Source organism: Octopus sinensis, linkage group LG1, assembly GCF_006345805.1.
Source record: "Octopus sinensis linkage group LG1, ASM634580v1, whole genome shotgun sequence".
Classification (NCBI taxonomy): domain Eukaryota; kingdom Metazoa; phylum Mollusca; class Cephalopoda; order Octopoda; family Octopodidae; genus Octopus; species Octopus sinensis.
Window position 1 is genome coordinate 126,009,772 of NC_042997.1, and position 23,562 is coordinate 126,033,333.

Consider the following 23,562-nt stretch of genomic DNA (forward strand, 5'->3'; position numbering starts at 1 on the left):
ATCTATAGATTAAAAATCCAATAATCTGGGAAGGCATTTACAAAGAATACTAATAATGATGCCAATAATGATTATCATAAATTAGCGGGGTGGGAGAGAGAAAATACAAATGGTTGTTGCCCCTAACAATAGGTTAAGGTAGTTTAGGGACAAGGAAACGAGTTATGAACAGATAATGGATATAGAGGATCCCCTTCCTCATTTACACACCTCCCCACACACACACACACAATCATCATCATCATCATCAAACAGTAATTTAAGCTCTCCAATAAATATAAGTAGACTAGCAAACACACACGTGCACATATATTTGTTATATACACAACATATAAACCAACAATTGAACATCTCATAGTTAGTTGCTCAACCTGGTAGAAATAACTGCCAAATCTCCCTCTAATTATTCCCTACTGTCTTAAAAACACTGAACAATACGGTCTTACATATACAAAAAAGATAAGTTTGTCATGGCTGGAATCCCACAAGGCTAAACAACAAATAATATACACATGCAGAGATACATACCCATACATACATACATACATAAATATATATATATACATACATAAATATATATATACATACATAAATATATATATATATATATTATATATATATATATATATATATTATATATATATATATTCTCTCTCTCGTTTATTTCCTCATGTTCAATTCTGTTGAAGGGCGTAGGCTCGAAACGTAAAAGACTTTCTCAACTTCTCGACCGTTAAACTAATACACCTGTTTGTTGTTTATGCACCTGTCTCCATCTTTTGTTTTACTGTAATTTTCAGCTATATACACACACACATATAAGTACAAATACAGTTGTGTGGGAATATTCTTTTACTTCTTTCAGTCATGTGACTGTGACCATGCTGGAGCACCACCTTTAGTCGAGCAAACTGACCCCAGAACTTATTCTTTGTAAGCCTAGTACTCATTCTATCGGTCTCTTTTGCCGAACCGCTAGATTACGGGGACGTAAACACACCAGCATCGGTTGTCAAGCGATGTTGGGGGAAGCCAAACACAGACACACTCATACATATATATATATACCTATATATGACAGGCTTCTTTCAGTTTCCATCTACCAAATCCACTCACAAGGCTTTGGTCGGCCCGAGGCTATAGTAGAAGACTCTTGGCCAAGGTGCCATGCATCATAATCATATGGTTTGCTAATGCTCAATCTCATTGCTCGGCACTATGGGCAAAAGTCACCTAATGTAACCGCTGGTTAACCAATGGCCAGTGAGTCAAATTATACAGTCTGAAACGAGGAAGCTTGTCATGTATGTGGGCATCCATTACCTCAGTTTCACAACTAAGTATGACTAACTTACATAAACTACATGAAACCTTTTGAAGCTTTTACATAATATAATCTAGTTTACCGCGTGAGCATGTGTGTGAAGGCACATAGCTCAGTGGTTAGAGTGCCGGGCTTACAAGTGTGAGGTTGTGAGTTTGATTCCCAGACTTGGCTTTGTATTGTGTTCTTGAGCAAGACACTTTATTTCACGTTGATTCAGTTCACTCAGCAGTAGAAATGAGTTGCGATATCACTGGTGCCAAGCTGCATTGGCTTTTGCCTTTCCACTGGACAACATCAGTGGCATGGAGAAGGGAGATTGTAATGCATGGGTAACTGCTGGTCTTCCAAAAACAACCTTGCCCAGAAGGGAACATTCTAGGTGCAATCCCATGGTCATTTGTGACCAAAGGGGATTTTTACCCTTTATATATATATATATATATATATATATATATATATATTATATATATATATATATATATATATATTTCATTTTTGGATTTGGGTTGCAAGATTCTTTATGTGAATTCATGTGTTGAAGCATATTCTGTTTGTGTATGGGGAGAGTCATTCTCTTTTAGTGCCTTATAATTTAACACACTCACCAGTAAAATTTCCACTCATTTACTTATTTATTTTTCTAAAATTATTGCATATATATAATATATATATATATATATATATATATATATATATATATTCTACCAAATCCACTCACAAGGTGTGGGCTGGCCTAAATACAGTGTACTAAATTGATAAAATGCTAACAAAAGAAAAATAATATTGTAGTGCAATGCCAACTTACAATTATAAATTGACAATTAAGTCTCCTTCTACTGTAGCTTGACATAATACTACAAAAAGATAACAGACTTGAGCCACACCCATTCTATGCATACATAACAAGACACTTAACCCTTTTCTTATCATATTTCTGTTGGAATTCATAGCCTTTGTTTCAATTAATTTTGAAGAGAATAAAGAATTTAATAAAAAAGTTGTCATTTTTAAGCTGATATATGGAATATAAATTAGATGAAATTTTGATGGGAGATTTTAATTTAATTTTAATGAGATCACTTAAATACAGGAAGTTTGTAACATAGAACCAGTTTAACATCATGATGCAGTTACTTTGTAAGTTAATTTGTTGAAAACATTCAGACCAGAGGATATGTTTTTCTTGGCACACCTTAATCAACAAACATGTTCAGAATGGGTATTTCACCATTCCAGGATGGTCTGCAAAGATCATAGGCACTTCCTCTTCTCCTCTTGCCAACTAACTTAAAGACTGCATAATCTGATCTTTCACCAGAAAATAACCAATGTAACAACCACAGACATGTACTGTTCAGACTATGAAACGGTCTGACTGATTAAAAGTTTCTCATACCCACACATTACAACTAGCTCAACATGCTGTTATATCTCTTGTACTTGCTCAGCCAAATAATGATAGCCAACCCAATATTTTTCTAAATTACCACATTGTGGATATTTCTGATGTTAAAATATTCTTTTTTACTCTAGGCACAGGGCCAGACAATTTTGGGGAGGGGGCCAGTTGATTAGATCGACCCCAGTATGCAACTGGTACATAATTTATCAACCCCAAAAGGATGAAAAGCAAAGTCGACCTCAGCGGAATTTGAACTCATAACGTAAAGACAGAGGAAATACTGCTAAGCATTTCGCCCAGCTCGCTGCCTTAGATGTTAAAAATATTGAAAATAACCATGTCTAACACTTCTTATTCTGCAGCATTGAAAACACTATATTTTACCAATGTTAAATTTCAAAAATTTAGGGACTCTCTAGGACAAATACATTTTACATCATCAGCAAATTTTAATCACAGAGGTTAAAATGTTCTATGGCTAAACATACCGTGTCTCCATATTGTAAAAGCAAAACAAAAAAACTTGCACTATAAATGAGTAACAACACTTATGTCAAATAAGCCACCAACAAAACATCTTAGTAAAAGTGCTGGGATCTCTTGATCTTTTTTTTTTACCTCACTCTCTAAAACTTTCCAATCATAATTGGAATTCATTTTCAAAGTCAGAGCATCCTCTACATTGGGGAAATGCAGTAAATATAGTCAGTGACTCTATTTAATTGTAAAGAAAATAGACATGGATCCTAAGGTTCAAATGAGAAAAGAGTTTTTAATGTAAAATTGGCTAACTCAGGTGCCTGGGTAAATATGTTCCAAATTTTAATGTTACTTGTCCGTGGGTCAAGTATACACTATCTGTTTATCATCATCATCATCATCATCATCATCATCATCATCATCATCATCACCATTTAACATCAGTTGTCCATGCTGGTTTGACCAGGCCTGGCAAGCTGGAAGGCTGCACCAGACTCCAGTCTTATTTGGCATGGTTTCTATGGCTGGATGTCCTTCCTAACACCAACCACTCCAAGATGTAATGGGTGCTTTTACGTGCCACCAGCATGGGTGCCATTTGCACGACACCAGTATCTGCCATCATTGCAATTTTAATTGGCTTGATGCATCTTCTTCTCAAGCACTACATAATGCCAAAGGTCTTGGTCATTTATCATTGCCTCTGTGAGGCCTAACACTAGAAAAGTGCTTTTCACATGCCACTGGCATCAACCACTTTGTCTCAGTAAGGCACAATGCTCAATAGGTGCTTTTTACATGACTCCAGCACGAGTACCAGTTACACCAGCATCGGCTATGACTACAATTTCACTTGGCTTGACGGGTCTTCTCAATCATAGCACATTGCCAAAGGTCTCGCTCACCAGTCATTGCCTCTGTGAGGCCTAAAATTCGAAGATCCATTTTATCATTTAGCCACCAGGTCTTTGAATAAATATTTATAGATGTGCAATTTCTATTTATTAATACATCAACAGGTTGAGTTGACATAAGATAGATTGTTCACTGTTTTAGAGAATAAATAACCAGTATGAACAAACATTGGGTTATCAAAAGAGAAGAGAGGGCAAGAAGTAAACTGAAGATAGGGTAGCTAGATAAGGTTTTTGGAAAAGTGGGGATTAGAAAAAGCAGATGTTAATGCAATGATATGTAAGCATAATTAAACACAGTTATTTATGTATAAATATACACACGTGTCTAAAACTGTATACAACCATGTGTAAAGCAATAACAAATATACAGCCTGAAATTTAACACAGAAGACAGGCCGAAGGAACAAATAGTATTTAAACATCTCTTCCTCAAATATATTTATATCTTAGTATGTGAGTGTGACACAACAATCTAGCAAGTTTTGGATGAAGAATATCACAGAAAACAACATATAACAGAATTTATCCAGAAATGTTTAAAGAAATTTCAACACAGCATGCTAAAAATAATACTGCTCATTTTTATACATTCACCAAGAAATTATATACGTGTGCACGCGCGTGCATGTGTGTTTGTGAGAAAGAGGGGAGGAGGTTTGGTAATGCAAATGGGAGAAATAGAACTCAATACATAGATTATATATATATATATTATATATATATATATATATATATATATATATATATTAATAAAAAGAATTCCAACCTTGTCTGATTTTCACGTTTTATTTACAATCTTATAATGATATATTATAAGATAATATATTATAATTGAATAAAATAAAATGAAATAGTAGAATGTTAAATATTCATTCTGATTGAACTAGTACTTTCATGCATTGAATTCTGCAATCTTCGGGTTCATGTAGTAGTGTTGACAGTCATGCTTCACAATTTTTGACTGTATATATATATATATGAAAAAACAAGTCAAAATAGAAAATGCTAAAATAATTTTATAAAGAACATTTCAGTACCGGTTTCGGTCATTTTGAGACCTTTTCAACTGTAACGATTAAATAATTAAATTTAGAAAATTAGAAGAAAAGTTTTTTTAAAAGAATATTTGTATAGTGTTCAAATATAAGTGGCATTCTGCCTTTCTCTGTCTCCCTTGTTTGCACTTGTGTGTTCGAGGTCATATATATATATATAATTATTACCTGTGAAACTACACAAGCCATTCAAAGATTTAGAGTTTTGTGCAACAGCAATTACCAAACTAGTTCAGAAATTACATACTGCTTGTGTGTGTGTGTGTGCGTGTGTGTGTGTGCGCATGCGCGTGTTAGTGTGTGCGTGTACGTGTGTGTGTGAGTAATATTAAATAAATGACAAAGAATCAGCTGTTTCTGCTATAAGATGTAGTGCACTCAGAGCTGAGTGTATATGCATCACCTTAGAGCTTCAGCTAAAATACAGAATTCTTATTAAAAGATCTTTAGAAAATTTGTTGGTATGTTACATGGTAATACAATTTCAAGATTAGCAGACTTGAATGCAAAATAAATGGCACATGAAAGAACCATAGTCTGACAAATCCACAAGTTAATTTAGTAAACAGTTGACTAAACAATAAGAAGAGTTAATTACTTAATTAGTGTACAGATGATGGTAATAAAACAAATGAATTGCAACTACAGCATGTTTTTATAGGCAAAATGACACTCCTAAAATACAACAAATAAAATTATTAGTAAATTAAGTAACAGAGGAAGATGTCAATGTCTAGCACTGGCAGTACCATTGTTAAGTAATACAAATGCAAAGAAAATGCCCTAGAAAAAGAAAAGCAACAGAGACATCAAACTGTTGGGCTAGGTTATGAAAGTTACAGAAAATTTTATTGCAAATCTGATTAAGAACCAGCTTGGCTGAGATGTAGTTTGGTTTGAACCAGAAAAGGTTAGCCATGAGGCCATGTACCTAGTGAGACAACTGCAAGAAGTTCTTACATAAGAGTAGGCTGCTATACCTAGCATTTGTCAATTTGTAGAAGGCCTAAGAAAACCAGGAGTAGATGACTGGCTTGTAAGGGTCATTAAAGCCATTCTCAGAAGAGCGGTCAACAAAATGAGAATCAGCAATAAGTTCAGTGATGAATTCATATATATATGACAGGCATCTCACAGTTTCTATTTACAAACATAACTCTCAAGGCTTTGGTTCCCCTGAGGCTATAGTAGAAGAAACTTGCCCCTAAGTACCTCAGAGTGGAACTGAAGCTGAAACAATGTCGTTGAGAAGTCAGCTTCTAAACTACAAAGCCATTACTTCACTCAAAGTCATACATGTGCCTAAATGTCAGTATGTTGTTCATTTTACATCTGTTTTACCATGCTAGCATGGGTTAGACATGAATATATTTTGAAGCATTGGTTTAAAGTTGGATGCCCTTTCTTTAACTAACCCTTACCAGTTTCACAAGGAAAGGGTCTCTTATTTCATGAGTCTTTGAAGGTACAAAGAGAGAGGACAATTTGTTGACAGAAGTGATAACACCAATCATAGCAAATTATTTTCATAAAACAAATATAAAAATCACACATATACACACATATACAACAGACTTCTTTCAATTTCCACTCAGAAGGTTTTGATCAACCTAAGGATGTAGGAGAAAATACTTGGTCGGCTAAGGTACCACACAGTGGGACTGGATCTGGAATGATGAGATTGGAAAGTGATCTTGGACACATAGTCTTGCCTGCCTATGTTTTCATATCACCATCATCATCATTTAACGTCTGTTTTTCATGCTGGCATGGGTTGGATGGCTTGAAAGGAACTGGTAAGGCTGGGAGTTGCACAAGGCTCCATTGTTTTCACATGGTTTCTTCAGCTGGATGCCCTTCCTAATGCCAACCACTTTACAGGGTGTACTGGGTGCTTTTTACATGGTACCAGCACAGATAGAATCACCAATATGTACCCTAAAACTGAACCCGAGACCATGTAATTGAAAAACAAATACCCAATTGACTGGTTTCAAATATGGAAATTTGAATTGAAGTACTTTATTTCTGTAACTGAACTTATTGGGTGCGGAAACAGCTGTAGGCTGGAATTTCTCTACTGAATTCGAATATCTTTGAATAAATAATGTCTTGTATAATAATGTCAATTTTTCTATTTTCTTCCTTTTCTCATTCATATATATATCCTCATCATCATCATTTAGTGTCTGCTTTCCATGCTAGCATGGATTGGATGGTTCAACTGGGGTCTGGGAAGCCAGAAGGCTGCACCAGGCCCAGTCTGAATTTATTTTATATATATATATATATATATATATATATATATATATATATATATATATATATCATCATCATCATCATCATCATCATCATCATCATTTAACGTCCGCTTTCCATGCTAGCATGGGTTGGACGGTTCAACTGGGGTCTGGGGAGCCCGAAAGCTGCACCAGTCCAGTCAGATCTGGCAGTGTTTCTACAGCCTGATGCCCTTCCTAACGCCAACCACTCCGAGAGTGTAGTGGGTGATTTTATGTGCCACCGACACAGGTGCCAGACGAGGCTGGCAGACGGCCACGCTCGGATGGTGTTTTTATGTGCCACCGACACAGGTGCCAGATGAGGCTGGCAAACGGCCACGATCGGATGGTGCTTGTTACGTGCCCACAGCACGGAGGCCAGTCGATGCGGTACTGGCTACGGCCACGTTCGGATGGTTTTCTTGTGTGCCACGTGCCACCGGCACTGGTACCACAAAGATACAAATTCCATTGATGTTCATCTATTTGATTTGTTTTGATTTTCACTTGCCTCAACAGGTCTTCACAAGTGTCACAAGAAGGAAGGTATGCACAGGTGGACTGACTACGTCCCAGGTAGGGGCCATGGGTTATGGCCTGACTAGTCTTGCCGGGTCTTCGGATGGTGTTTTTATGTGCCACCGACACAGGTGCTAGATGAGGCTGGCGAACGGCCACGATCGGATGGTGTTTGTCATGTGCCCACCGCACTGACTACAGCACTGATGGATTTCTTGTGTGCCACAGGCACTGGTACCACAAGATACAAATTCCATTGATGTTCATCTATTTTGTCTATTTTGATTTGATTTGATTTTCACTTGCCTCAACCGGTCTTCACAAGTGTCACAAGAAGGAAGGTATGCACAGGTGGACTGACTAGTCTTGCCAGGTCTTCGGAAGGTGTTTTTATGTGCCACCGACACAGGTGCCAGATGAGGCTGGCGAACGGCCATAATCGGATGGTGTTTGTTACGTGCCCACAGCACGGAGGCCGGTCGATGCGGAACTGGCTACAGCCACGTTCGGATGGTTCTCTTGTGTGCCACCGGCACTGGTACCACAAAGTGTGTGCCACCGGCACTGGTACCACAAAGATACAAATTCCATTGATATTCATCTATTTGATTTGTTTTGATTTGATTTTGATTTTGATTTTCACTTGCCTCAACAGGCCTTCACAAGTATCACAAGGAGGAAGGTATGCACAGGTGGACTGACTACGTCCCAGGTAGGGGCCATGGTTTATGGCCTGACTAGTCTTGCCGGGTCTTCGGATGGTGTTTTTATGTGCCACCGACACAGGTGCTAGATGAGGCTGGCGAACGGCCACGACCGGATGGTGTTTGTTATGTGCCCACAGCACGATGGCCAGTGATGCGGTACTGACTACGGCCACGTTCGGATGGATTCTTGTGTGCCACCGGCACTGGTACCACAAGCGGTACTGACTACGGCCACGTTCGAATGGATTCTTGTGTGCCACCGGCACTGGTACCACAAAGATACAAATTCCATTGATGTTCATCTATTTGATTTGTTTTGATTTGATTTTGATTTTCACTTGCCTCAACAGGTCTTCACAAGTGTCGCAAGAAGGAAGGTATGTACAGGTGGACTGACTACGTCCCAGGTAGGGCCCACGGGTTATGACCTGACTAGTCTTGCCGGGTCTTCGGATGGTGCTTTTATGTGCCACCGACACAGGTGCCAGATGCCACCATGTTCCCACAGCACGGAGGCGAGGCGAGTCGATGCGGTACTGGCTACGGCCACGTTCGGCTGGCTTTCTTGTGTGCCACAGGCACTGGTACCACAAAGATACAAATTCCATTGATGTTCATCTATTTTGATTGATTTTCACTTGCCTCAGCAGGTCTTCACAAGTGTCACAAGAAGGAAGGTATGCACAGGTGGATCGACTACGTCCCAGGTAGGGGCCACGGGATATGGCCTGACTAGTCCTGCCGGGTCCTCTCATGCACAGCACACTTCCATAGGACTCGGTCTTCAGTCATTTCCTTGGTGAGACCTAAAGTTCGAAGGTCGTGCTTCACCACCTCGTCCCAGGTTTTCCTGATATACATATAAATTCAAAACACAGAGAAAAAAAAGAAAAAGAAAAATCATGAGGATGTAGCAGAAGCAATGTATTACTGACACTTGGTGAAAGAAGAGAGTTGTTCTACACACACACACACACATAGTGTACTGTTCACTTATTGAGATGATTAGCAAAGAAGTTGTCAATTTAGTGAGATAAATATCATATAAGAATATAGGAGTTATATGTGAGCTCAAGTTTCATACTAGGGTAGTGCAGTAATCAGACAGGCTTTTATAGTATATCATGCATGATCCATTAAGACTTACAGAACTGCAAAAGTGGGCAAATAGCAACACTTATGGACTAGTTTGAGAGCATAATGGATAAGCTCAGAACTAAGTTCAAACAGTTTGATATTGTGGACTTTCACCCTTACAAGATAAAGTAATAAAGTAATAAAGTCTGCCAGAAAATACGTCGCCACTGACCAAACAGATACTGAGTTAATCATGAATGCACATAAAACCTTCCTCTTTAGTAAAGGTTGAGCTTGGATCATGAAATTTGAACCTGACAAAATGTTTTATAGATCAATGTGTGTGTATATATATATGGATCTATATTGATATATGTGATCTAATAAGGATTTTTATACAAAATATCTTAAAACTAGCCATAAATGTATTTGTCCACATATGTATTCTCAACATCATTTAACTTATTTTTTCATGCTGGTATGGCTTGGACAGTTCAATAGAATCCCTAACAAGGTACAAGACTGTACTGAGCTCCAATGTCTGCATTGGCACAATGTACTAGGTACATTCTTTCATGACACCAACAGTAGTGAGGCCAACAAACAACACATAAAAGAAGGCTCCTTGAAAAAAGTAGGTGTGAGTATTGAAGGATGTAGTTTTGAGAAGCTAAAGCATGTATGTCACGAGACGATGCTAGGTGTGCCACAGTGTAACATGGATGTGATTTTTTTCCCTATACTTTTAATTATATTTTTCGTTCAAGTGTGCCACAGTGTAACATGGATGTGATTTTTTTCCCTATACTTCTAATTATATTTTTCGTTCAAGTGTGCCACCAAATTTTGAAAAGAATATAAGTGTGATGCAAAAATGGTTAAAAAAAGGTTGCCCAGCACTGAGCTAAACTATGATAGACAGACAAGAACAGGAGTGAAATTAGCAGGAATGTTGTATTATATTACTCAGAAAACAATTACATTGGATAAACAAAGTTTTTTAACTAATTCAATTTAACTCAATATAATTATATATCACATATATGTAATACATTTGGTGGTGCTGATCTTCATGAAACAGCTGTAGAGTACAATTAAAGTATTAATTATATGCAAAATTTAAGCTTATATATATATATATATCTCACTATCACTATCATGTGACCAACCAGACAATCAGATGTTGTTACACATCGCTGGTCACATTGCGTTCGCATTGTTTTAGCTTTCTAATGACGCCACCCAGCTAGCTAAGAGAGCAGGCCAACAGAAGAAAGAGTAGGAGAAAGAGTGGTGAAAGAATACAGCAGGGATCACCACCCCCTGCCGGAGCCTCGTGGAGCTTTTTAGGTGTTTTCACTCAATAAACACTCACAACGCCCGGTCTGGGAATCAAAACCGCGATCCTGCGACCGCGAGTCCGCTGCCCTAACCACTAGGCCATTGCGTCTCCACATATATATATATATAATATATATATATATATATATATATATATATATATATATATATATATATATATACACTTATAAACATACATATATATATATATATACACATATAAACATACATATATATATATATATATATTAACATATATATGTAAACATATACATATATACACACACAAATATATATACATATATAAACATATATGTATATACATATGTACATATATATATATATATATATAGATAGATAGATAGATAGATAGATATTCATATACATGTACATGTGCATATATATATAGATATATATATATAGATAGATAGAGATAGATATTCATATACATATACATCATCATCATCATCATCATCGTTTAACGTCCGCTTTCCATGCTAGCATGGGTTGGACATGTGTGTATATATATATATATACACACATACATATATACATACTTATATATACACATATATACATACATATATATACATACACACACACACACATATATATATATATATACACACATATATTCCAGGTTTATAATCTTAAGAATATTACTTTTCATGCTCGCATTTTTCTATGTAATCCATGATTTTTCCAGGCATTGCTGCTATAAGACAATAATGTGTCAATTACTAATTTAAGATTTTACCTTATGAAATACTGAAAGACAATATTTCAATTTTTCCATGTAAGTGATGATAATATTTAAATTTTTTTCATGTTTAATTAAAATATATGTTGTGATTGAATTATTTGATATTACTCATCCACACCAAATTAATGGCAGGGATTTTTACCATGGCTCACCAAAAATTACAAACAAGACCCCAAAACCATCAGTTACCAGGCTCACCTTAAGTAACCTAATTTTGCAATATCAGGAGGTCACAGGAATTCATTCAACGTAAAAAAAAAATTCTAATGATTCCAGGATTGAGGGGGGGGGGGGGCACCTAATCTTTTCTGAACCAAATTAAGGGATTTGCAGCATATTAGGTGATCAGGGTACTTGATTCCATGCTAAAAATACAATTTTTTATTTTTTTTCTTAGTGAAAATCGTGTGTGATAATATAGAAATTTATCATAATGTTGTTGTTATTTAGCCTCAAATCAACTGATACTGCAAACCAATCATCAAAGACATTCCAGCCTTTAGCAAACAATCACTTTAGAGATAACCTAGGACATTATATACAATGGGTGTGTGATTTAGGTAGTAAGATACTTTGGCTTCTATTTTTAGCATGTCGAGCGACCAAGTAGAGGCTCTTTCATTGGTTCGATTGCATGATGAGATTATTTTACACATATATGTAATATGTATATATATCATTGGCAGAAGTTAGAGAGTAAGTCAATAGCTAAGTGTTTCATGTATTAGCACTTATCAAACACAAATTTGTCCATTGTCATTCTGTAACTTCCGCCGAAATAACTTTTAAAATACAAAATTTTGTCAAAAATGTTAAGAGTAAACCCTGTTCTATGTGACACATTCTACCAGTATCGGAAGTTTGAAAGTGTTTAGTTAAAAAAAATTAATCAAATAATTTGTACGTCTAATTGAATAGATCCGAAATGGATGAAAAGCTCAGTCAACCTCAATGGAATTTGAACTCAGAAAGTAAAGACAGACGAAACACCACTTCTAAAATACAAAATTTTGTCAAAAGTGTTAAGAGTAAAACCTGTTCTATGTGACACTTTCTACCAGTATCAGAAGTTTGAAAGTGTTTAGTTTAAAAAAATTAAACTAAATAATCTATACGTCAAAGTCAACCTCAGTGAAATTTGAACTCAAAACATAAAGACAGACAATATACCATTAAGCATTTCGCCCAGTGTGCCAATGTTTCTGCCAGAAATTTTAGAAATATATTCTTTATTCTTATTGCTTAAGTGTTACTCCCTTACTTCTTTACTTACTGACATAAAATTTGTTAATACCATTTTACCTCATAACTCTCTTTCTACTAAATTTTGTTCAATGCGACTAGCGATTCTGAATTCCTCATGCATTTTTCTATCATTTAAGCCTAAGAAAAGTATACTTTTAATTTAAAATTTAAAAATTTATATTAATTGAAGATGAATATTTTCCTTACAGGCTGTAGATATTTTGATGTAACTTTTTTTCTACTGAACCAAATCTCAAACTATTTATGCCAAAGTGTAGCTGAGGAGGTGTCCTCTTTAAAGCTATTAACAGTTTGCAATTTAGTTGAGAACTGAATTAGTGATGAAGCTTGGAAGCTGGTGCCGTTGACAAAATGGTGAACTTAAGAATATATTCAACCACTTCAGTGGTTGAATGATATATATATATATATCATCATCATCATCATCATCACGTTAAACGATGATGATATATATATATATTAAATATATATATATGTGTGTGTGTGTGTGTGTGTGTATATATATACATATATATATCGCTGATGTGGCTGATGACAGTACCGCCTGATTGGCACTCATGCCAGTGGAACATTAAAAGCACCGCCCAAGCGTGATCGTTGCCAGGGCCGCTGACTGGCTCCCATAGCAGTCGCACATAAAAACCACAATTCACATGTGATCATTGCCAGCGTTGCCTTATTGGCACATGAAAAACATTTGAGCGTGATCATTGCCAGTGCTGCCGGACTGGCTCCGTGAAGGTGGCATGTAAAAGCACCCAATACATTCTCAGAGTGGTTGGCGTTAGAAGGGCATCCAGCTGTAGAAACTTTGCCAGATCAGATTGGAGCCTAGCGCATCCTTCTGACTCGCCAGTCCTCAGTCAAACCGTTCAACCCATTCCAGCATGGAAAACGGACATTAAATGACGATGATGATATATATATATAATTTTATGCCCACTTTCTGTAGTATATACAAAATTGGAACTGAACCAAATGGGGATAGAAATGCAACATTCACTTTATTAGAACACAATAAACAGATCTTTTTCTCTCCCTCCCCTGTGTGTTTATGTATGTATTAACTTTCACCCTAAACAATGAATATATAATACTAATAGTAATTTAATTACAGTAGCAATAGAAAATTATATGACTTCATATCACCACCTATTGTAGAAAGATTTATAATCACGACTCTCATACTTGCTTGAGAAACATATTCTTCGCATATCTGTTAATTTCTTCCTCTACATGGTCTCCCGATATCTCTAAATACATGACTCTTGAGTTTAAAAAACAAATGGAGAGAGGGGTAGCTGTTGTTTTTGTTTTTCATTTTTTTTTAATCTACAACTGGCTGAAGACATGGCAAATGAGAGGTGTCAGTGTCAAGCGTTTCAGCAGGTCAATCAATGTCACAAAATTACAGACACTTACAAGGTGGCAAGCTGGCAGAACCAATTAGCATGCCGGGCAAAATGCTTAGCAGCATTTCATCTGTCTTTATGTTCCGTGTTCAAATTTCACTGCAGCCAGCTTTCCCTTTCATCCTTTCGCAGTTGATAAAATAACTACCTGCTTAGTACGAGGTCAATGTAATCAACTTAACCCCCACCCATCAAAATTGCCGGCCTTGTGCCAAAATTTGACATCAACATTACAAACACTTATTTTATTGTACTCATGTTAAAAGATCACCTAACTGTAAAGATATTCAACCAGCACCAGTTCTACCAAGTCTCTTCTCGCAGAGCAGAAATGGCAATTTATACATGCGTTTCCCACAGAAGTATCAACAACGAAAAGGAAGGAACTGGGAGTTGAACCTACGGTAAACTTTGTATATACAGCAGTATCACACTACCAAATAAATTATTTCTTGTATAGCTATGGTGTTGCAAATTTATTGGTGCAGAAGTGGCTGTGTGGTAAGTAGCTTGCTAACCAACCACATGGTTCCGGGTTCAGTCCCACTGCGTGGGATCTTGGGCAAGTGTCTTCTGCTATAGCCCCGGGCCGACCAATGCCTTGTGAGTGGATTTGGTAGACGGAAACTGAAAGAAGCCTGTCGTATATATGTATATATATATATATGTATGTGTGTGTGTTTGTCCCCCTAGCATTGCTTGACAACCGATGCTGGTGTGTTTACGTCCCCGTCACTTAGCGGTTCGGCAAAAGAGACCGATAGAATAAGTACTGGGCTTACAAAGAATAAGTTCCGGGGTTGATTTGCTCGACTAAAGGCGGTGCTCCAGTATGGCCGCAGTCAAATGACTGAAACAAGTAAAAGAGTAAAAGAGGGATTTTTATGTTTAACGTCTTTTTCCGGTAATGTGAGAGATCAAAGCTCCACTTATCAACAAGTCCTAAAGAAAAAGGCTATATGTAATTGATACAAGACACTCCAGAAAATGAGGAAAAGAAGAAACATCTACTTGACCACCATCATCAGCAGCAGCATAATCATCATTTAACATCTGCCTGCCTTGCTGGCATGGGTTGATCTCTTATAATTCAATTAACATCTAGGATGCATTATTGGAATATTAAATCAAATCTGTGCTTAATTGATAGGCATCCTAACGATAGGCATCAACCCCAGAAAGATAAAAGACAAAAATTTTCCTTCATGGGATTTGAACTTGGAATGTAGAAGGCCTTAACTAATTATTGCTGATATTTTGTCTGATGTTCTGGTTCTGCCAACAGAAGTGAAAACCATTTACTGCTAATTCCTCAAACCAACATAAGTTTATATTGTTTATCTGTAATATTCTTTCACACTCCCAATAAATTTATCTATCTCATAAAACGGATGGACACAAAAAGAATTAATTTTAATATTTAGAGAATGGACTAAGATTAGGATCAATAAAATTAAATTAGTGGGGAAGAGAAAGAGGGTGACAGATTAGTGTATGAACGATAATAGTTAATATCACTGTCAATAAGGTTCTGTAAATAATATCTCCAGCTATAAATAAGACTAAATACAAACCAAGAGTTCTATATGGTCATTCGATCTGCTAGAAATAATAGCCAAATCCCTTTCAAATCACAGCCTTATGTTTGAATTGCATGTAAAGCCACTATATATAAGAATACACCCACTGAACATAGTTCTATAAGTCGTCATGTCAGACAAAAGATGTTGAAGAAGGACAAAGAAGTCAACCACCATTTATGATACCTCACTAATAAATAATACTAATATCCTCACAGCCGAAATTTTCATCCAATATGTTTGCTGTTGAAAATAGTATTTATTATTATTTCTAAGCTTTGTCATAAGACCGGCAATTTTGAGTGGGGTGAGAAGTTGATAACATCGACCGCAGAACTCAACTGGTACTTATTTTATCGACCCTGAAAAAATAAAAGACAAAGTCGACCTCGGCGGAATTTGAACTCAGAATGTAAAAAGACGAAAGACTAGAGAGAGCTAAGCATTTTGTCCGACACACTAACGATTCTACCAGCTCGCTTTCATAATAATAATAATAATAATAATAACAATTGTTTCAAATTTTGCCACAAGGGCAGCCATTTAAGGGATGAGTAAGTGGCATATATCGACCCAAGTGCGTAACTGATACTTGATTTATCGACCTCGAAAGGATGAAAGGCAAAGTCGACCTCGGCGGAATTTGAACTCAGAAGGTAACGCTAAGCATTTCGTCCAGCGTGTTAACAATTCTGCCAGCTCGCCATAATAATAATAATAATAATAACAATGATGATGATATCAGCTCTCCTTCCCTTCACTGTTTCTATCTAAAAAAAAGCAAAAAATCGAAGCCAGGACTAGTAAAGGCTATAGGCACAAAACCACACATTTTGGATCGGGGTTACAATCAAATCCAGCACCTCGAGTTTATCGATTTCGATGGATGAATGACAAAATTTACCGAAACGAGATTTGAACTCCTCAAACATAAAGTAACAAAACTGTAAGATAGGCATCGTCCTCCTCAATCTTTCATTTCAAGTTCTCTGACTACTCTACACAAGTACTCGCTTTCAAGAGTACACATACCCCTTTGTCAAATATGTGTCAGTGTGCACTAGGGTAAGTAATTAACTGCAACCTTAGAACCAAAGCAAAATTGTTTAGTTCTTTGGGGGCGGGGTTTCAGAATTACATGTTATTTTTCTTGGGTTAGAAATTATAATTTAAAAAAAAAACAGGCTATATCTGACCAATATAAACACCGTATTCAATTTTATTTTCATTGATTACTTTGTGTGTGTGTGTGTGTGTATATATATATATATATATATATATATATATATATATATATATATATATATATATGTATGTATGTATGTATATATATGTGTGTATATATATATGTGTATATATATGTGTGTGTGTGTGTATATATATGTGTGTGTGTGTGTGTATATATATATGTGTGTGTGTGTATATATATATATGTGCGTGTGTATATATATATATATATATATGAGACAGAGAGAGACTGGAGAGAGAGAGAGAGCAATCGTAGATATACAACTAAAAATTTCCATACATAAAACATAATTGAATAAACTAAAAGGGAATGTGTATAGTTGTGTTTTTAATAGCCAGTGTGTGTCTACGATAATAACCTGTATCATAGGTTCATGGTCACAAATTAAGAGGGAGTACAGTCGATTATATATCTACCCCGAAAATATGAATGGCAAAGTTTGATGTAAGCAGGATTTGAACTCAAAACGTAAAGAGGCGTAACATGTCTTAGTTTCAACATTCGATTGCAGATCAAATCGGCTGCAGGAATAGAGGGGGGGAGGGTTACATCAAAAATTCGCTTCGTAATTTGATGCTGTGCGGCACCTTATGTAAGTGTTCTACTAAAGCTTCGAGCAGATCAAAATTGTGTACGTAAAAATTGGTAGACGGAAACTTAAGTGGAAGCACGTAGTGGCACCGTTCCTATTCTTGGGGTAGATTGAATTCGTTACTAGATTTAATACTCCCACCTGAGTAGAGTCTGTTCCGTTGCAAGCATTCGGGCCAGATGTCCGGTTCCCCTACCTCCCACCAGGAACGGAGACTCCAAAAAGCGCTATGGGCAGCGTTCTACTTCTAAACCTTAAAAAGAATCGCATTAAAAAAATTTCGCAGAAAGAAAGGACATGAAGAAACAATTGTAAAAGTTTACTTGAATTTGGATATATCACCAAGTATTTGCAACATGGATGAAAAACCATTGAACGAGGTACACACACACACAGTGAAAGAGAGAAAGATAAGTAGATAAAAAGACAGAAGAGAGAGTTAAGTCAATCTGCCACACTTCATTCATCATAAGGACATATAAGTGGGGTGATGTCCTCAATCAAGATTTTGGGAAGTCCGATTGAGTAATCGAGGTAAGAGCGGTGTGAACTATGATGTTGGGAGTGGTGGCAGTGGACAGGTAAGCGCATGAAAAAAAGGTGTGTAGTAGAATGTTGGTGACAAATGTAGACGTGGTGTGATTGGTGGGCGGTCAGGTAGGACATGGTAAAATTATAGGCACGATATGATGGTTACTTTGGATCTGTAATGGATCAGTTCCAAGTGAATCCAGTCATTGTTTGTTGATACACATACAATCATACCAAACCAGAAAAGGAGCCCTGAAGCCGTCACTCGAATTACTAGAAATAACAGCCAAATTAATCTTTAATCACAGATTATGTGGGTCTCGAAAAAAATTTTTTTTTCTGAAAAACAGGATGTTCATGGATGGAATGTTTTTGATCTTAAGCCTCCTAGGTCAGCGTTGACCTGGAGCTAAATAACATCAACACAATGTATTTGGAAGTTGGAGTGGTAGTAGTACACTATGCATATTTGTGTGATATGTCAATTTATCAGCTTCTAATAAATGGGATGCACATGTTTAGCGCGCACTTACCACTTAGTGATGACTCGTTTAAGACAGAGCAGAGTTTGGTGTTTTTGTTGCAAAACACGATCACTTAGATTGAACAGAGTTACGATTAAAAGGCGTTGCAATTATGATCATCCTATTGTCTTCAAAGCATAGTTTACCCCTGACTATATTATCCTTTCGGTCTTTAATACGTATTTTTTAAAGAGAGGGTGGTTTGAGGGAGAATTAGCTGCTATTTTTGTAGGTCTAGTGACCTGATAGTGGCTCTCCATTGGATCGACATCGACAGAGTTAAAGATCCAGGTAATTCTCTGAATGTTTGTGCAAGTACCATTCTACAGACTGATGCTACCATAAAGTTTCATTGCAATCACAAACGATATAAAGTAACAATACATCTAAAACATACATTATATATATATATATATATATATATATATATATATAATATATATATATATACGCGCACATACAAGCAGTATACATATTAGAATACAGTATGATGCAATTAGATTTGTTATAACGGTAACATGGAGCCAACATACATATACATACACACACACATATATATATTATATGTATGTATGTGTGTATATATATATATATGTGTGTGTGTGTATATATATATATATATAGTGGGTGTGTGTGTGTGTGTATGTATGAATGTTTACTTGGATGTATCTATCAAATAAAATTATGTACGTGTCTATCAACATTAAACATGTCAGTCTACTATATAGTATGTGGAGAACAGTTTATTGGCATTAGTACACTCATTGATATAATCAAAACAAGCACTGGTCGTTACATTTTACATCAGTATACAAAAACAACTACATAAGGTTATCGAAATGTCGAATGGCAGGTGATCCCCGATATCGTAACCACCGTGTGTTACTGAGTGATGTGGTGTGTGGGTTTGTGTGTGTTTATGTGCGTGTGTGGACGCAAAAGCAGCAGCAATGACAATGGTACCGTAATGTCAATGACGGACAACAATACTACAAGCACTTACCATCAAGACCGTTTAGCAAGACATTATCGAGATCGGACGATGTAGTAAGGTCCGGCCCTAAATCGGGCAAAGAATCCGAAGAGATGTATAACCACCTCTGCGAGTCTGCCATCTTTGTTGTTCAGTGAAGCTTCAACTAACGCCACGAGACGTCAGCCAATCAACACACGTCTTTACCATCGGATGATATTTCGTCATCACAGCTGCCGCTCTTGTTTCTACCACTGCCCCTGCTGCCGCGGCTCTGTCTCTCTGTCTCTCTTTCTCTCTCTCTCATTTTCTCTCTCTCTTTCTCTCTCTCGCTCTCTCTCTCTCTCTGTCTCACTCTTTTTTCCTCTACCCTGTTTAATTTGTATATATATTTATATATAAATTCTTATGTATATATATATATATATATATATAATTTATAAACGTGTGACAGAAATAACTATAGATATCATTACATATGTGTGTGTGTGTGTGCTTATAGCTGTGTATAGTGTATATAAATGTGTGTGACTGTGTGCGCGTGTGAGTGTATATATGTGTGTGTGTGTCTGTTAACTCCCACCACACCTTGGAGCTATTGGTAACAACCCGTTAACGACTTGCTATCGTCACTTCCGCTCCGGTTACGTTTTATCCGGTTGCGCGGGTTTTGTCTCCCGTAAATATTGATTTACTTTGAGCTGACATATAACCAATCATATTATACAGTCATATAGTCAAAGCCAGTTATATTATCGGTGCTTATTCCATTGGTACCAGGCAAATAAAAGACAATATCATCTCCAGTTTGGACTGAATTATAAACCGAGAGTAGCTAAACTAAATATTAAGTTATCTAGTGTGGCTCTGATACAACTGAGATGGGAAGTGGTCCTAAACAGGTTCCATTTATGAGTGAACAACTGACGTGAAAATGGATGAGCCATAGAACTGGTAGACGAGTGAATGACGGGAATAAAACCTGAGTGATGATATTTTTGTTGTGTTGTTTCCTTTGCATCCATAATCAAATTTATGACCCCCTAAATGAGAAACATTGAAGGAAGGGGATTGTTGGTTTTATTGGCCAGAATATGGATCTGAAGTTAATTAAACAACTTAATTCATCTTCTTCCAAAGAGATGACACCCCAAGTAGTTTCCGGTTGGGTATGAAATTTGAACCTACATACCGCATTCTTGTGCCCAAATCTTTACCGTTTCTGTTATCCAACGAGCCCACATCATACAATCCCACATCTTGTGGGAAGACTACACTCGAACAAATCGGTTACAGTGCTTGGCTAATATTTATTATAAGGATTGCCTTATTGATTTTAAAAGGCAAAGTTCACTATCTGTGGGATTTGAATGTAATGTTACTACCTACCATAAGATATTTTATCCATCCTCCCACGTTCGATCGTCGATTACTCATCAAGCATCATAATGAGAAGGCGGATTTAAAATTAAACGGACGCTATTTAATTTTACCAGTCCATATTAACTTTAGATCAGGACTGGCCAACTTGAGGCCCGCGGCTCGCAGACTTTTATCTTGCGGCGCGCTTAATACTTTCTTGAAATGGGTTTATTTTTAACAAACATTTTTTAAAATTTATCAAAAATTATTAAAGATCCTAATGAAAAGTAAAAAAGAAAGATACTACTGTTTTTGCAACGATAATATATTTCTTTACAACCCACAAGGGGCTAAACGTAGAGGGGACAAACAAGGACAGACAAAGGGATTAAGTCGATTATATCGACCCCGGGGCGAAACTGGTACTTTATCGACCCCGAAAGGATGAAAGGCAAAGTCGACCTCGGCGGAATTTGAACTCAGAATGTAACGACAGACGAAATACAGCTAAGCATTTCGCCCGGCGCGCTAACGTTTCTGCCAGCTCGCCGCCTTTTGCAAGGATATTTCATGTCGAATCAACGACCGCTCATTCATTATTGTAATAATAGCATGAAAAAGGAAAGCGATTTTAATTCTGTCAGTATACAAGTGGCCTTCAACAAAACTTTCTGTAATTAAAGTGGCCTGCAATGTTATTCGAGTTGGCCACGCCTGCTTGAGACCATTTCATATAATTGGTTTTGTATGAAACCTATGTACGAAGGAAACATCCGACAGTTTGGAATCAGTTATAAAGTGTTATAAGTTGTGATGTACTTATAAATCAATTATAAGTGCATTACAAACTTAGATAAGAAGACATTACAGACAGAATAAAAGCTGAAGGATTCCTGTCGTTAGAACTCAGGACACAAAAACTTTATCACTGTGGACGAAATCTTGCAGAGTTCTTTGATTATATGTCAATTATAAAGCATGCTGGAAAAAGTATATGTAACATCAGAACTGTAACGGTTAGTGTTTGTGTCCTCTTCATTGTTTAGTAGTAAACACAGAGAGATAGAATGATGTTGTAAGAGAACAGAATTAGAGCTAGAGAGAATTGTAGGGTGTTGTCTCACAGTTGCTTTCTCCCTCTGACCAAAGTTCTAGCTGGTCAACCAGACTTCGTTGAGTAGTCACGACTGTGATGAACTGCTTTTTGCTTGGGATATGCTTGCTTATATAAAGATCCAGAAGGATAGATATATCATTGAGAACAATAGATTTAGTTGGTGGTCTTGTTATCTATTCTAGCTTTTGGTGAAGTAGAAGAGGTTAGAAAGGGTCAAGTAGTGAAGACATTATTTCGGCCTAGCTAAAGGCATCTGGAAAATGTAAAGCTGCTGTCAGAGAAAAACCATTATTCCACCGTGGGAAAAGTTCTGTGCAGTGTTAATTTAAATTTGGCTATGGTGGATCGAATCTACTTCATGCATGCAAGATTCGCTACAGAACTGATATAATAAGGAGCACAGTAAACACTGATGTCAAAAACTAAAGAACATTCACCTGCAAGCTTATTAGCATAGCTAATAGCAAAACACAACCAAATACTGGTTACCAAAGGAGTCAAATCCAACAGTGGATAGGAGGAGCACACAGATGTTTTCATATCGCCATAAGGCATTCAAAATGAGAATGGAACTAGATGAGAATAATTATTGAAGTGGTCATAAAAACACTATAATGGTTACAGATTCAGTAATTATTACTGTTGTAAGGAAAACAGATTAATTAGGTTGTGTACATGATAGCTAAGCAATTATTCATAAAATATATTTCCTCTGTTAACTGTTTAACCAGGTAAACTGGTGAGATAAATAGAAAATTTTATATCAAACTAGACAACATAACTGGGAGCATAACTTTGTAATTTCAGGAGAATAGGGAAAGTCAATTCTAGTTCTCAACTAGGTGAAAGCCAAAGTGGAATTTGAACTCAGAATGTAAAGCCAGACTAAATGCTGCTGAGCATTTTGCGTGGCATGCTAAAAATTTCGCAAGCTTGCTGCCTTAGGAAATATAGATATTTGTTTCAAATTTTCGCACAAGGCCAGCAATTTCGGGGAAGGGGATAAGTCAATTGCAGCTACCCCAGTGCTCAACCGGTACTTATTTTATCGATCCCAAAAGGATGAAAGGCAAGGTTGACCTCAGC

General features: G+C 36.7%; 1 protein-coding gene across 1 annotated transcript in view; it reads right to left on the minus strand.

Moving 5' to 3' along the window:
* The window catches only part of LOC115221814 (sterol regulatory element-binding protein 1), a 91,519-nt gene extending 71,311 nt beyond the window's left edge, over nt 1-20,208 (minus strand). Inside the window, exon 1 of the mRNA XM_036503674.1 lies at nt 20,028-20,208. Within this exon, the coding sequence (XP_036359567.1) occupies nt 20,028-20,139 (112 nt within the window). The 5' untranslated portion in view covers nt 20,140-20,208. The remainder of the gene's footprint in view (nt 1-20,027) is intronic.
* Nucleotides 20,209-23,562: the final 3,354 nt, after the last annotated feature.